The following is a 15,215-nucleotide window of genomic DNA, read 5'->3' as shown; positions in this document are numbered from 1 at the left end:
CCCCCCCCCCCCCCCCCCCCCCCCCCCCCCCATTGTGGTCCCGCCCACTGCACACCACTCCACTCTCCATTGCCAGCTGACAGATGCTCAGTGAAGCCCACTCTTATACACAAAACACACTCTGTTTTCACTTGTTGGGGAAATTAAGATTTATTGTAGTGTGGGTTTAAAACATCTCAATCTGTTAATAAGCAAGAAGTGCAGATATTGTTATTGCTTTGATTATTATGCTGTGAGAGGCAGTAAATCCTGTGCTTTAACTACCGAGGGATTTATATTTCCCTCAGCAACCATAACAAATATGCATTAATGGCAATTGAGGCTTCTTCTTTTATTCTTCGAGCAGGAGGTGTGTAGATCAGTAGATTACAGTCCCTTCAGTATTCATGGGCTTAATAAATCAATATATTCTGCGCCAACGTCCCTTAATGCCTCGGTTTAATGATCATTTCATTTAACCTCAGTTCCTGTTAGTCTGCGATGGCAATTGATGAATTTAAATGACCGGCTCATGTTTGTATGCCTCCGCCAACCAGTCAAGTTGCGGTTTGCCCCCGTGCCTGTCCAGACTCATATAATATATGTGGTGAAGACTTTGAAGGAATTTAATAAAGAGTATTTTTTGGCGAAATGGAAATGATCACTATATTGACTTCACTGAGAGACTATTTTCAGAGAAGACTACAGACAACTGATAGAGACCTTCGTATAATGCAACGACAATCACCTGAAATTCAATATCAGCTTGTGGTGGACTATCGTAGGAACAGGAGGCTGTCATACATGATACATCGGGGTCCAAATCAATAAAAAACTGATCAAGACTCACGACACTACAGCCCTCTTCAGGAAGGGACACGGCCGTCGCCGGCGCAAAGGCATTAAAACACACTGACACACTGAAAGACGTGTAAACAATACAGAAATTAAACAATACAACACAATAATAATAGCAGAATTACTTCCTCCAGTTTAAGAAACTTGAGAGCTGTTGTTTGCATTTCTTCCAGGCTGCTCTAGCTGGAGGCACAACAATGGTGATCGGACACATTCTGCCAGAGAAGAATGAGTCTCTGCTGGAAGCCTTCGAGAAGTGCCGCAGCTCGGCGGACCCCAAAGCCTGCTGTGACTACGCTCTGCACGTGGGAGTTACTTGGTGGGGACCCAAGGTACTCCGACACTGTGCCTACCTCTCCACATGATCACTTCTCCACAGTCATTTCTTTTTATGGCAAAACGTTTAGTCTTAAGTGGTTTGCTACGAGCAGCCGTTAATGTTTCTTTATTCTGCTGTACCTCTGTTAGTGACTTCCTACAATTCCCCAGAATGCTTTTTTTGGTCTCCAGAGACCAGATGTTTACATATTTCTTTCAGCCCCTTATATGTGTAGGTGGAAAGATGGAAATGAGTGTGAACAATAGCTGAACAAGAGGTTTTTTTTTTGCAAGGACAAAGCAAAAGTTTGGTCATACTTGTGGTTGAGTTGCATTCTGGTTAATTGAGGCTGGTAGAGACGTTTTTTTGTCTTCTTTTTCTAGCTGTTTAATTGTTAAACACATGACATAAGAGAGTAGCTATTGCGATTTGGTTTAAAAACCTCATGTTTGCAATCGATATTTTACACTGTTCTTATCCACAAGAATGAAATAAATATCTGATTCTTCTCTGTGCAAAGATTCGTGGTTCAGGCTGAGAGACGCTCGAGCTCATTTACACACTTTGCCTTCCTGCAGGTGCGAGCTGAGATGGAGAAGCTGGTGAGGGAGTACGGAGTGAATTCCTTCCAGATGTTCATGGCCTATAAGGACATGTTCATGCTGAGGGACAGCGAGCTCTTCCAGGCTCTGCAGCACTGTAAGGACATCGGAGCTATAGCAAGAGTCCATGCTGAAAATGGGGAGCTGGTGGCAGAGGTGAGGGGGAATCATTCCACTATTCCTTCTCATTCGATATATTACATCTATTGTAGTGTACACAATTGAAATGATCATAAATGCTTGTGTTAAAGAACTTTGTACTAATTTGTTGTATACATAATTAATGGCAATATCTTGTGTTTTCCCAGGGTGCAAAAGAAGCATTGGACCTGGGCATCAGTGGCCCAGAGGGGATTGAAATCAGCAGGCCTGAAGAGGTATTACAGCCAGGTTTACTTTTATTATATGCAGACTCTTGTCATGAGTATTAATATTATTTATGTAATGAATAAATCAAGCCTCTAGCTTAGTATCTCACTAGGATTTCTTACAGTCCTCTGTCTCTTTACAGTTGGAAGCAGAGGCGACTCACAGGGCCATTACCATCGCAAACAGGGTGAGTGAGATCTCTCCAGCACAAATGAAGAAATACATAAATGTGAAAAGACAAGATCAGTTATCCTATATTACATGCTGTGCCTTGTGTGTATGTGTGCTTTCTGTTAGGCCCACTGCCCGATCTACCTTGTCAATGTCTCCAGTATGTCTGCCGGGGATGTAGTAGCTACAGCCAAGATGCAGGGTAAGGCCTATTTTAGTAATTAGTCGTTTTAAATAGTCACTGCTATGTTTTGCTTCAGGTGTTTTAGACTGAAACAAGTCATGGTTTGCTTGCTTAATCTTTTAATCTCTTGCTTGCTTAATCTCTGCCCCTTTTCACTATCATTTAATCCGGTGTGCATCCGTATTGTACTAACCGCAGGTAAAGTGGTCCACGGTGAAACAACCACAGCCCACGCTGTGCTGAACGGTATGCAGTACTACCACCAGGACTGGGCCCATGCCGCCGCCCACGTTACCGTGCCTCCTCTCCGCCTGGACCCCAACACTCCCAGTTACCTAATGAGCCTGCTGGGGAAGTGAGTGGAAAACAAATCTCACATTAAATGTAATATGATGTTTGTGCCGCTGCAGTAATACATGGGGCCTTTCCATCTGACTCTGTTCGGCTGCAGTGACACTCTGAATGTGGTGGGGTCCGACCACCGTCCGTTCACCATCAACCAGAGAGCCATGGGCAAGGATGACTTCACAAAGATCCCCCATGGGCTTCCTGGCATTCAGGATCGCATGAGCGTCATCTGGGAGAAAGGAGTGGTATGTGTAGCTCTTTTGTTCCTGTCTGGCTGCCAGAGAACCTCCACAAACAGGACATCTGGTTCTTTTTCGGTGGTTCGTGATTTTAACTTTAAAAACTAAATAAAACACAAGACGGTAGAGGCGCAAAAATCACGTGCTTCTGGTGCATCAGTTGTTTCAGTCAGATGTTGTGATGTGTGAATTTAAGATCTTTTTATTTTAAAGATTACAAATATAAACTGTGTCTTTGTTATAATTCACAGATTGGAGGGAAGATGGATGAGAATCGCTTCGTTGCAGTCACAAGCTCAAATGCGGCCAAGATCTACAACCTCTACCCCAGGAAAGGAAGGATCATCCCAGGAGCAGATGCTGATGTGGTGGTCTGGGACCCCGAGGGATCCAAGTATGAAACGCGATCCATCCATTCATCGACCAGCATGCCTCACTGCAGCTGTTATCTCGAGTCCCTGAAGCTGATTAACTTTCTGCCTGATTTAACTGGGTCAACGTTTTTTTTATTCCATCTCTGTCTGCAGGACCATTTCTGTGGACAACCAGGTCCAGGGAGGAGATGTAAACCTGTATGAAGGTCTCCGTTGTCATGGCGTTCCCCTGGTCACCATCAGCCGTGGCCGTCTGGTCTATGAGAATGGCATATTCACGTGTGCTGAGGGTTCTGGGAAGTTCTGCCCCCTGAGGACCTTCCCAGATTACCTCTACAAGAAGATGGTTCAGAGGGAAAAGGTATCAGACAGAACTGTCTTTCCTTCGTTCCTTTTTTCTTTCCCTTTTTCCCTCCTCCCTTTCCTTTTTAAGTTTCCTTATTTCCTTTTGTTTTTTCCCATTTCTTTCTTCCTCCTTATCCTCCTTTTTCACCTTCCTTCCAATTACTTCTTAAATTTCCATGTTTCCTTTTTTCCATCTCTCCCTCCTTCTGTCTTTCATCTTTCATTCCCTCTTTTCTTATTGTGTTCTTAAGTGCGTTTTATCGCCTGCTTATTTCTTCTATTCCTTTCTTCCCTCCCTTATTTACCGCCTTCTTTCCTCCGGATTTACATTCTGATGAGCAAAGGAGAGATTTCCACAAAGCACATTTGTCAGAAATACTGGCAGCATTTTGTGTACTTCATCCTCTTGAAATCATTGTTTTATTGCTTTGGTGATCAAAGAGAAATCTTGACCCTGACGTGATTTGAACACGCAACCTTCTGATCTGGAGTCAGACGCGCTACCGTTGCGCCACAGAGTCAGTGATGAATACTTTGGAAGGAGAAAACTCTGGTTCTTCCTCAGATTTAAACCTCAGCCAGAGTTCACCATTGTTGATATTGAGTCTTACAGTCCAGCTGTAGTCCAACAAAGTTGATCTATCGGGTGTCAAAAGAGTACTTCTAGTACTCTGTTCACCCCTACCTCAATAGTTTTTTTTTACCAATAAATTGTTTTCTAGACAAGTTTACAAGTCAGCATAACAAATAATTCATTTTTTTTACCATTCACATCGTTCGTTAATTTGATTGTATTCATTAGTATTTGTAATATATGTGTACATGTGTGTTGACCTACCAGTGCCAGGCTGTGAAAGCTGTGGAACGGGAGCCCTACACAGGTGAAGTTGTGGCGGTGCTCAACTCAGGAAAGAGGGATTTGGGGGTTTCAGATGTGGACACGCCGACGCGCCCCTGCACCCGGCACGGGGGATTGAGGGACCTCCAAGAGTCCAGCTTCAGCCTGTCTGGTAAGAATCAACAGATTCAGTCAGATATCAGTGGACATACACTACCTGGCCTGACGAGGGCGCCATATTTAAAGACATTTGAAGGGCTTCTTTTTCTTTTTTAATTGCTTGGCTTACACATATTCTTTTTTCACATGGAGTTGCCTAGTACATATTTGAAAGTATTTTCTCGTCTTAATTAGAGGGAATTGACGGTAGAGAGCTGACAGGAAATTTGAATGTATTGAAAGGAAAGCCCCTCGAGATGTAGCATCTCATTTACTGTGGGGGATCCTACAATTATAAAACACATACAGACAAAAACAGCATTATGTAACATAACATACACTGCGAATACACAGATACAGACAGCTCGCTCACCCTCGCCCTCAGCTGTTGTATAACAAAACAATTGCAATGACGCGGATAGCAAATCAAAAGCAGTTTGATTGAACATATGCACAATTAAAAGCATAAACAGATTGATTTAAGATGAGAAAACAATGAAGTTATGAAGAAGAGGAAATGAGGGGAGAGATGTGGACCGACATGTAAGGAGGTCTGTGGCTGACTCAAACTATTTATGGTCAGCACCTTAACCCCGAGGCCACCAGGACACCCCCCTAGTACACATTTAGGCCAATGAGGAATCGTTACTAATATATTGGGTATCAAATGTACAACACGTTGGTGCCTTGGGATTCATTTTGCAAGTTGACAGCTTTCAGTGTTTGAGTATAATTCTTCAGCCAACAGAGGGCCAGATTCTATACCATACATGTTATCTCTACACCCAAATACATGCCAGTATTCATAAATGATTTGAGGTACACTGCATTGCTTGAATCTGCCTGGAACATAAGCTGTCTTATGTGATTGAGCTGCACATAGACACCACTAGGACATAGTCGTTCCTCGTGTTTCACTGTTGAACCCATGCACATGATCGCGTTCCCCGCTGCTCCAGGTGCCCAGATCGACGACAAGATTCCAAAGAGATCCTCGGCCAGGATCCTCGCTCCTCCTGGAGGGAGATCCAGCGGGATCTGGTAACCAATCGGGCGGCCGTCACGTGAAGCGGAAGAATGACACCCGAGGGAAACATATGGCCAAGCAAGATGACTTGTTTTTCTTTCTGGAAGCTTAGAATATGTGTGGGGTTAATGGAGTCATGTTTTTATTTTGAACTTGGCACAGTTACATAGGATTGTAAAACGTTAAACTGTATAACATTTGCTGTGATAATATGGGAGTATGTATCAAGGAAAAACTATTGCTAAGTGGTTATAGCTACCAAATTTCGGTCAAATGTTAACCAAATATAAGCAGCAAATAAAAGATGGGTTGCCAATGAATTACTTTGGCTGTTGAATCACGTTAGGGGAAGAATCTTACTGATAGTTTTAGGAATATGAAGGTGAGTCATGGTTTTTATGATGCGATTCTGTTACCTCACTGTAAAATACGATTTTGCACTTGTATCATGTACTATTTAGATGCCTTTTTACATGATTTAATGTCACAAATATCACAAATGTCTTTGTAACGCAAGCCATGGAGAATGAAATGGGATAAGTTATTAGCAGGGTGTGGGCATGACATCAATATGTCAGTTATTAAAAAATATATAGTTGACCAACTGATGAGAAATATCGTAATGCAAGTTAACCTTTTATATGCGTTTGTTTATTTATTATTTATCTTGCATTATTTGTGCGGTTGTCGGTTGATGCTACTGTGTTAGAATCCTTTCCTAAGTAAGAATGAGGTCTTTGTTCAGTAGTTCATCGTTGTCAGATTAGCATTTCAGATCATGTTTACAGCCTTACAGCAGAATAGACTTCTGTTCCACCCCCCCCCCACCAAATGTGAAGGAACCTCTGCTGTGTGTACTGTGCATGGTAGCATAGTTAGAACTACTGTAATAAGCACTTACGTTGCTCATGCTACGCAGCATTCTTTGTGATCGTATCCGTTTTCCACAGAGAGCAAAAAGTCTCACCCAAACTGCCTTTTTCTCACCTGAGAACACTGACAACCACAAACGCATCGTCCCACACTGCCGGCACAGATCATGACATGTTGAGCGCTGTCGTTTCTTTTAGAGTGGGCCCTTTTTACTGGTCTGAAACGGCAGGGTTCAAAAGATACGCTGACTCTAACGCACCACTGAGAAGCAATTAAGAAGGGGAAATGATGCTCCACAGAGCTAACGTTTAACAGCATATATGCGAGTCAATTAATGCCAATACTTGAAGGGATCAAACGCCTTCACACTGTACGCCACTGAAAGCTCAGCATCATAACGGGAAGGCATGCTTGCTACAGAAAAGCACTGATACTACTACTGTATTTTTTATTGTTTGTCTTTAGTTACATATTTGTTCTTGTGAATATTTTTTTATTTAGTCATTGATTTTGTTGTGTTTTTGTCAAAACTTATGCACACAAGATTTTTAACATGTTTAGACTTATGTTCAGAAGAGCATCACGTTACAGTAAAAGTCCTGCATCATTGTTTGTTTGGTTTTTTTGGGACATATTTCACATCTAGAAGCTCCAGTGAATCTTGTTTCGTCTTCCCCCTCCCAAATGTACACTGGTGCTGAACAATGTGTCGTCACATTGACTTCCTTTATCTCTTGTTTCTTCTTGCAGCTCTTTATCACATGATTTGAGTGCAAATAAACCACAATGAAATCTCCAACCGAATCCTGTGTCTGATTACTGACCAGTGGTGGAAAGTACGATTTACTGAAGTACTGCACTTGTACTGTGCTTCAAAACTATAGTTCTATGCTACTTTATACTTCTACTTTACTACATTTCAGAGGGAAATATTATACTTGTTATTTTCTTAGTGTTAGAGCTTAAATGAAATTGATAAGTCAATCAACAGAGAAATAATCTAACTATTTTGATAGTTGATTCATACCTCTCACATGAGGATTTTCTGTTTTATATCATTATAAACTAAATCTCTTTGGGTTAGATGGACATTAGACATCTGAAAACATCCGTTTAGTTGTCATGGATGGATGGATAATACATATTAGCTATAACAAAGTACAGAATCTATGCAATGAAAGTACAAAAATATAATCAATTAAGTATAATACCATTACGATAAAACACAACTAATGAGTGTGTAAAACATCAGTAGCAGCAACAAAAGTCCAGTAAAATGACGGATAAGGAGCCACGTGCATTCTGTGTTGAATTGCATGTGTAAGTAAATATTGCATGTGCTCTGATGACGGCAGCACATGAGTCAACCTATGGATTAATTGATGATGAAAAATAATAGTTAGTTTTAGTCCTAACACGTTTGCTTTAGGAGAGGAACTGAATACTTCTTCCACAACATTTGTTTTTAATCCAGCAGGAGATAAAAACATTTGTTGTGCAGCCTGACCTCAGTAAAACCTCAGTCACCAGCAGGCCTAAAATCCACCCGTCTCTTAGCTGTATCGGGCCAAAGTCCTATTTATAATGAACCTTAAACAGCATGGAGTCAGGCGCATGCGCGGTTGGAGCTGGATTGTTGCAGCCCCTGACAGGGCGGCCCGTTACCAAGCACTGCACCGCGCAGGGTCTGACAACGACGACGGCAACGGGCATTGACATAAGGACTACTGCCAGCGTGATAACAACACAGACACTCCTGAATACAGTGAGTATCAACGCACGAGAGAACCCGCTGACTCGCGCTCGCTTTGTTTGTTTCCCCTGTTTGTGCGCGGTTACGTGTTTGGGAAGCTTGCGTTTTATTCCCATGCAGTGAGGATATTTCCCCGTGCACTGACAGTACGGACTTATCCGGGGAGGCCTGTAGAGGGGGCCGCTTGGAGAGCAGCACCAGCGTTGCGGTGTTTTTTTTGTTGTTGTTGTTGTTGTAAACCGAAAGGCACCCAGCAAACGGACACATTTATTGTTCTCAGCTCGGGCTTGAAATGTCAGACCCCCGCCCATTTATATTTGTTAGACTTGGGTTTTTTTTTTGCACTCAGCATTTTGCTGCAGTCATTATCGGAGCTTTCTCGAAGGCCCGTCAGGTTTTTTTTCTTTTAGAGAATAGATTGAATTCCCTTCCACGCGGTGCAATAATCCATATTTATTAAACCCACTGCAAGGCACGTTAATGTGTCTGAACGCGCATGGTTCTGCCCTGTAAATGGTTTCATTGTTGCTTGTATTGCTCGTGGTTTATTATCATGCCGTTATAAGCTAGCCAAGCCCCACGAGAGACTGCTGCACGCTGCTGAGGGCGCATTCACAATATTATTAGTGGCATCACCAGACAGTGAGCAGTGGTTCACTTGTTTGTGTGGAACTAGTAGACGCGCTATGATATCTCTCTGGCTGTCACCTGCAGACACAGAGGGGCGCGTGACCCTTATAACCAACATTGCACACGTGCATTGATGGTTTATAGACGTGCCGGTGTTAATGTGCAATTTTTTTTACTGCAGGGAATGTCAAGGGGGTTACAGGCCCGCTTTTGACACGAAACCACTGGAAGGTCTTAGCAGGGAAAGCAAAGTGAGCACAGAGAAGGCTGCAGCTGCCAGATGTGCAAAGCTGCTCAGAAACATCAGGATATTTCTGTTTAATCTGCGGAGGATTATGCTCTCAACGCGTCTGTAGATTAAAACTGAAAGTAAAGATGCTTCTCAGGCGCTGTGTTTACAGTCAAAAAAATAAACTGTATTTCCCGAGATCTGTGATCCCAGAGGACAAGGAAAAAGTACCACTCAAAACCTTGAGACGATATGGTAGAACCCTCTAAAAAAGAGGATTTAAAGAGAGACGGGTAGCTTGGGGTGCAGTTGGGAACATGGCAGTTACACTGCATGATATTTGGGAAAGTTTATATAGATTATATTACGGTCTAATACAGCCTACATCTGAAATCCAGGACAATTAGATCAAGAAGTGGGTCCATTAATTAGTCCAGTAGCATAGGGCCAGGAATAAATCTAGAGTTCAAAGAATTAGTCAATCAGTCGATTATTATTATTATTATTATTATTAATATATTATTAAGTCGTTTGTAAAAGTAAAGATTCCAATGCTTTTCTCTTTGTGAGGATCTGTTGTTTTTCTGTCTTACATGATAGAGTAGTAGTTGAAGACATTTAGGAAACTTCAGGAAATAGTAACCAGCAGTTCTCAGTATGTTGTGACATTTTGTCAATGAAATGGTTAAGAGAGTAATAAGCAAATTAATCAACAATAAGAAAAGTTGTTGATCCTAAATAAGTACATCAGTGCTGCATTCTTGCACTGAACGTCTTTTTCCTCTCATCTCCTGTTGTTCGCTCCAGGTTCAGGATGGCAGTGAACGTGTACTCAACATCTGTGTCCATTGACAACCTCAGTCGACATGACATGCTGGCATGGGTCAACGATTCTCTGCACCTCACCTACACTAAGATTGAACAGCTCTGTTCAGGTAAGGCCGGAGTTCAAACACTTCTCAACACATACATCAGAACAAGACAACAGAAAAACTAAATTGTCGTGTCTTTTGTGTTTTCCAGGAGCGACGTATTGCCAGTTCATGGACATGTTGTTTCCAGGTTGTATCCTTCTGAAGAAGGTCAAATTTCAAGCCAAGCTGGAGCATGAATCTATACACAACTTCAAAGTTCTTCAGGCAGCTTTTAAAAGGATGAGTGTTGACAAAGTCAGAATACTTTTTATCATATTATTAATTATTTAAGATGATTAATCATAAAAATCACGTCGAGCTATTGAAGCATTTCCTGTTTCCATCCTCCAGATAATTCCGGTAGAAAAGCTTGTAAAAGGGAAGTTCCAGGACAACTTTGAATTCGTGCAGTGGTTCAAGAAGTTCTTCGACGCCAACTACGACGGGAAGGAGTACGACCCTTTGATATCCAGACAGGGGCAGGACGTGTCCCCCGCCCCCAACCCAGGTGATCACTTTATCCACAAACCAAAGAGAAACACAGGTAAACCAAACAGTCTCCGCCTCTGCTGCACGGTCTTGCTGAGCTTTGGATGGCTCCGAAAGCGCTCCCTGCAAGCAAGTGGTGCGAGCCGCACGATTCACAGACCGACCGCTGTTCTTCCTAGATCCATCTCACTGCCCAGTATTCACAAGCAACACGACGCCGAGTAGGTACGGCCGAGTCACTGGTGGGATCGCAGCGATCACCTCAGTGACTCGTGGGATGCAGCGTCAGTGAAAACCGGCCAATTCTAATTGATCATGAACCGGCGGCGCCAGAAGGCCGACAGAAATGTCAGCGGCAACCAGGTCTTGTCCGGTGTCCTGCATCAAGCAGCTGATGCAACACCGCGTGCAGCTCCATCTCTCTCTGAAAGCTGGACAGATAAACTAGAAGAGTTTGTCTTATTTCACTAACCAGAGCAACGTCAGCCTGACCAGCCTTGCTATGTCTCTGTGAAAGCTTTTCGCTTGAAAATCATGGCGAACAATCATTAATTTGACGTGTAGTGTGTCATGAGCCTGCTTTGTGACTTTGTCACTGGTAAGCAGTGTGGTTGTACATTTATTTTTTTTCCAGTTTCCAAACTGTGATAATGCGTGTTGGCATGTTTTGAGTTCAACGCCTCTGCTGAAGCACTTATAGAGGTTTTGGCAGGATGCAGGATTTTTTTCTGTTTTAAAGATTTTGACTCAAATAAGCGTGACATTCAACCATTTAAATATTTTTCTAATTTGGCTTTTTAAAATCTGGCAATCCAAATTTGTGTCTTTTATTGTGTTGTAAAGCAATTTGAAATCCTTTCACAAAAAAATGGCATATCAAAGGCACAAGATTATGCTGTACGCTGATAACATCAGCTCTCTATAATGTGCTATATCCATCGCCACAGTTGCTACAAAGCCAACAATAATGCAGTAAATCCATTTCAATTCAAATGATTAACATCTCTGATCATCTCTGACCCCGCCAGGACCACAGAGGACATCTCCAACAGTTCCCAAAAACATACCAACACCACAGCGGGTCCAACACAACACTCCAGCCATGAGGAAGAATCCATCTTTGTCTAGAAACGGGGGCAGTGATGCTGAGATCATGGAGCTAAATCAACAGGTAGACAACGGGAGAACTCTCAAACCATCTCATGTCCGTGGACTCTCTCTAGGTTCACACGCACTGAAAGCATTTTAAGTGCTGCGTTAACAGCAATAGCTTCACAGACATGTTGACGTGTTACAGTACTAAAAGCATGTGCAAATGGTACACCTGTGCTTCTCTTTAATGACAAGTCAAAATGTCGTTCGCCTTTAATGTTAAAGTTCAAAATGATATTCCTGTGAGAATACATTCCTGTCAATTTTCGTTCTTTCCTTTCTCAGTTGATGGAGTTGAAGTTGACTGTGGACGGACTAGAGAAGGAGCGAGACTTCTACTTCAGCAAACTACGGGACATCGAGCTGATCTGCCAGGAACACGAGAGCGAAAACAACACCGTCCTCAGCAGTATAATCAACATTCTCTACGCAACAGAGGTATCTGTCCTTTATCAGCAACTAATGCTGGCTGCACTGCACCATTTCGATCTGCATGTGAGAGAAAGCTCAACTTCAGACTTCTGTTCCAGTAGTAAATAAACCTCATTCAAAACCCCAAAAGTTCTAGCCTTGGAACATAGCCGTACTTAACAGCATGCCATGTGGCTCACTCCATACATTCAGATGAGATTGGTAATTAAAAACAAATACATGTATTATTTATTCAATATTTCTGTTTTTAGACGCCTTAAACAAACATTATTTCCCATAAGTCCTAGAGAATAGGGATGGGCATTTTAAGCAAAAAAATACCAATGGAAAATCACTGGATCATTGATTAGTCGTAGATCTCTATAGAAGACATTAGTTATCTGTTTTTATGTCCTCTTTGATCAGGATACTTTGTGGGGGGGGGGGGCTAACGGGAGATACAAAACAGCAGCAAAACTGAATAATATTTTTTTCCCCCCCCGTCTCTCAGGATGGCTTTGCACCTCCGGAGGATGAAGACCTTGATGAACAAGCTCACCTGGACCAGGATGAATACTGAGCCCTTCATCCCCCCCAACATCTCCATCATCCCTTTCCTTTTCTTTTTGGCCTGGACCAGGATGAATACTGAGCCCTTCATCCCCCCCAACATCTCCATCATCCCTTTCCTTTTCTTTTTGCCCTCATTTGGTTTCTACTCTGTCTGCACGCTCTCTATAAATACTCACCATTATCCCTGCTCTCCCTCAGTCTTTTCTTTTCTTTCTCATATGTATATCTGTTCGTAACCTCCCCCTCCCATCCGCCCTCTGACCGTCTACACATTGTACACAACTACTCTGCACCATCATCTGCTCCTCCTCCCTGCCTCCACTTACAACAGTAACAATAACAGTAATGTGCGACATATCCCAGTTATTTCAGCATGAGTAACGGAGAGAGAAAGAAATGTGCCAAGCCTGGCGCGGAGGTTGTTATGGCAGTGAGTTTTAAGTCTGTAAATATTGCCGACATTGTGATATTCTGAGAGAACAATGTCTTCGCTTGTTATGGAGTTATTTATTTGATTAACTTGGCGCGCTGTGATACTTCTATTAGAGCACAACGCTGCTCCAATGTGCCATCTGGACACTCCCAGAGCTACTAAAACTGTAACAAAGGTGACCTTTTAATAACAATTTCTTATTTATTTAACTTATATTTCATTTAGATTAACTACCTGTAGCAAAATTGGTGCAAAACCTACTGTACGTGAATTGAAAGCTGAGGCCATGTGTGTTGTTTCAGTTATGGTTTGTGCTTGAGTCAGCATCAAGCTTTTATTTTCTGTTATGGTGGGTTCATGGCATGTAGAAACGCTGAAGGAAATTCTCTGGTGTATTGACTCAAGGCGTACGATCAGTGCTCTGTGATTATTCATTAGTCATCAGCAACATATCTGAGCATGAGAATGTGAACGAGTGATATTTTGTATCTGTACTTGGTGTGGGGACTTTGTCTGATGTCGCACGATCCTGGTTCAATGCCGTTGTATCTTTTAGGCCGACGTGCAGAAGTTTGAAATTTAGAGGTGGAAAGCCACCTGCAGACTGACAACATGGTTTTAGATTGTAGCAGTTATAATGTTTTATTCTAAAATATAAAGGGAGCCTGACACTGAATTAATACGGATACATTTTTCACACGACAAGCTTGCTATATTTTTCCTGCTAACCATACTGTGTTTAGACTTTTAATTTGCTGTTAAGGGTTGCCCAGGGTATATGAGCTGTAGTTTGAAAGAAAGTCAGTATTAAGAAATCACAAGCAGCCAGTTAAAATAAGGAAGTCTCCTTGGTCTTCCTCCCTGTTTTTTTTTACTTGCAAACTGGCTGAAGTCTGCTCTGGAACTTGCATTCATCGACCATGTAAACATCTACTGAACACTCATCTTTTGAGTTTTGAATAAATAAACGGTTGTGAAATGAATGGTGGTGGTTTTTTTTAATGAGAATGGATTTGAAATGCGAGCTCACATTGGCCACACGTTCACTTCATGAACTCTACAAAGTGTAGGGTTAGCTAACTGTACACGTCAGTGCTCCACACTAAAGGCTATGTAAATCTATCACAAACTAGAAACATTTGTAGAGGAATATTAACCGGGTGGTCACCTAATGCTCACATCGGGGGATTAGCTCAGATGGTAGAGCGCTCGCTTAGCATGCGAGAAGTAGCGGGATCGATGCCCGCATCCTCCAAACCTTTTCCAGCTCGACTACTGCCCTTGGATAAATAGCTTTACAACTAACATCTCCAAACACTATGCAACCATCCTTCCTTTTCTAACTAGCTGGACGTTTCCTAACGCGGAAAGAGCTCAGTTTAAGAAAAAGAGAGCTATCCTTCCGCGTTAACGGACTACTTCGTCAAGTCCGTTGAAAGTGTATGGTTACTTACAAGGAGCACGTGCTTACAAATGCCAGCCTTTGACCAATTAATAGCATATAAATCGTATTTTGTACTCTGACGTCTTGAAAATGCAGAAATCCGATTAATTATATGCTACATGTATAAAACCAGCAGTCCAATGGAACCAAGGTTCCATTGAGGACCAGCAGGTGACAGCACAACATCAAGTAATGTGTTGTAGCGGCTGCGAGAGGGGGCAGTGACAGTTGCACCAACACCCTTTGCAACACCGTCCTATTAGGAAGTAATGTGCACCGTGTTGCATTGTGTAATGTGTGCTCACGAGTTTGTTGTGTCGGCGGGGATATTAGCGGTGGCTCAAATGACTCAACTCAAAGATCGTCAACTTACCTGCACCGTTCTCACCTTTCTATTTCCGACTGCCAATCAACCGTGTTACGTCATCTATTTTCACAGCGCAATCATCTCACACGCAAAATGTTGACGTGTTGCGCTCGTTAAGATGCTGGAGGAGGTTCG

At 42.4% G+C, this 15,215-nt stretch overlaps 2 protein-coding genes and 2 non-coding genes across 6 annotated transcripts in view; 3 read left to right on the top strand and 1 right to left on the bottom strand.

Annotated features, from left to right (window-relative positions):
* The window catches only part of dpysl5a (dihydropyrimidinase like 5a), an 11,913-nt gene extending 4,429 nt beyond the window's left edge, over positions 1-7,484 (top strand). For both annotated transcript variants that reach the window (XM_031847378.1, XM_031847377.1), the window contains exons 3-13: positions 1,011-1,169; positions 1,735-1,914; positions 2,067-2,135; positions 2,270-2,314; positions 2,425-2,500; positions 2,681-2,837; positions 2,934-3,075; positions 3,321-3,463; positions 3,597-3,804; positions 4,630-4,798; positions 5,745-7,484. In XM_031847378.1, coding sequence (XP_031703238.1) covers positions 1,011-1,169; positions 1,735-1,914; positions 2,067-2,135; positions 2,270-2,314; positions 2,425-2,500; positions 2,681-2,837; positions 2,934-3,075; positions 3,321-3,463; positions 3,597-3,804; positions 4,630-4,798; positions 5,745-5,830 — 1,434 coding nt within the window. In that variant the 3' untranslated portion in view covers positions 5,831-7,484. The remainder of the gene's footprint in view (positions 1-1,010; positions 1,170-1,734; positions 1,915-2,066; positions 2,136-2,269; positions 2,315-2,424; positions 2,501-2,680; positions 2,838-2,933; positions 3,076-3,320; positions 3,464-3,596; positions 3,805-4,629; positions 4,799-5,744) is intronic.
* trnaw-cca (transfer RNA tryptophan (anticodon CCA)) lies at positions 4,238-4,309 on the bottom strand. Its single transcript has one exon. It is a non-coding gene; the product is annotated as a tRNA-Trp (tRNA).
* An 836-nt stretch (positions 7,485-8,320) lies between the features above and the next one.
* On the top strand, positions 8,321-14,252 carry mapre3a (microtubule-associated protein, RP/EB family, member 3a). Of its 2 annotated transcripts, none has more exons than XM_031847418.1 (7): positions 8,321-8,450; positions 10,105-10,232; positions 10,321-10,466; positions 10,563-10,755; positions 11,729-11,871; positions 12,138-12,290; positions 12,775-14,252. In XM_031847418.1, the coding sequence occupies exons 2-7, from the start codon at positions 10,112-10,114 to the stop codon at positions 12,841-12,843; spliced, it is 825 nt and encodes a 274-aa protein (XP_031703278.1). In that variant the 5' UTR covers positions 8,321-8,450; positions 10,105-10,111; the 3' UTR covers positions 12,844-14,252. The 2 variants fall into 2 exon arrangements, with proteins under 2 accessions (XP_031703278.1, XP_031703279.1); XM_031847419.1 differs by having other exon boundaries at positions 8,324-8,450; positions 10,563-10,719.
* A 199-nt stretch (positions 14,253-14,451) lies between these two features.
* On the top strand, positions 14,452-14,524 carry trnaa-agc (transfer RNA alanine (anticodon AGC)). Its single transcript has one exon. It is a non-coding gene; the product is annotated as a tRNA-Ala (tRNA).
* Positions 14,525-15,215: the final 691 nt, after the last annotated feature.

The sequence above is a fragment of the Anarrhichthys ocellatus genome, unplaced genomic scaffold, assembly GCF_004355925.1.
Source record: "Anarrhichthys ocellatus isolate YVR2014 unplaced genomic scaffold, GSC_Weel_1.0 scaffold7, whole genome shotgun sequence".
Taxonomy (NCBI): domain Eukaryota; kingdom Metazoa; phylum Chordata; class Actinopteri; order Perciformes; family Anarhichadidae; genus Anarrhichthys; species Anarrhichthys ocellatus.
The sequence above is the reverse complement of the archived record's forward strand: the minus strand, read 5'-3'. Positions and strand labels throughout refer to the sequence as shown.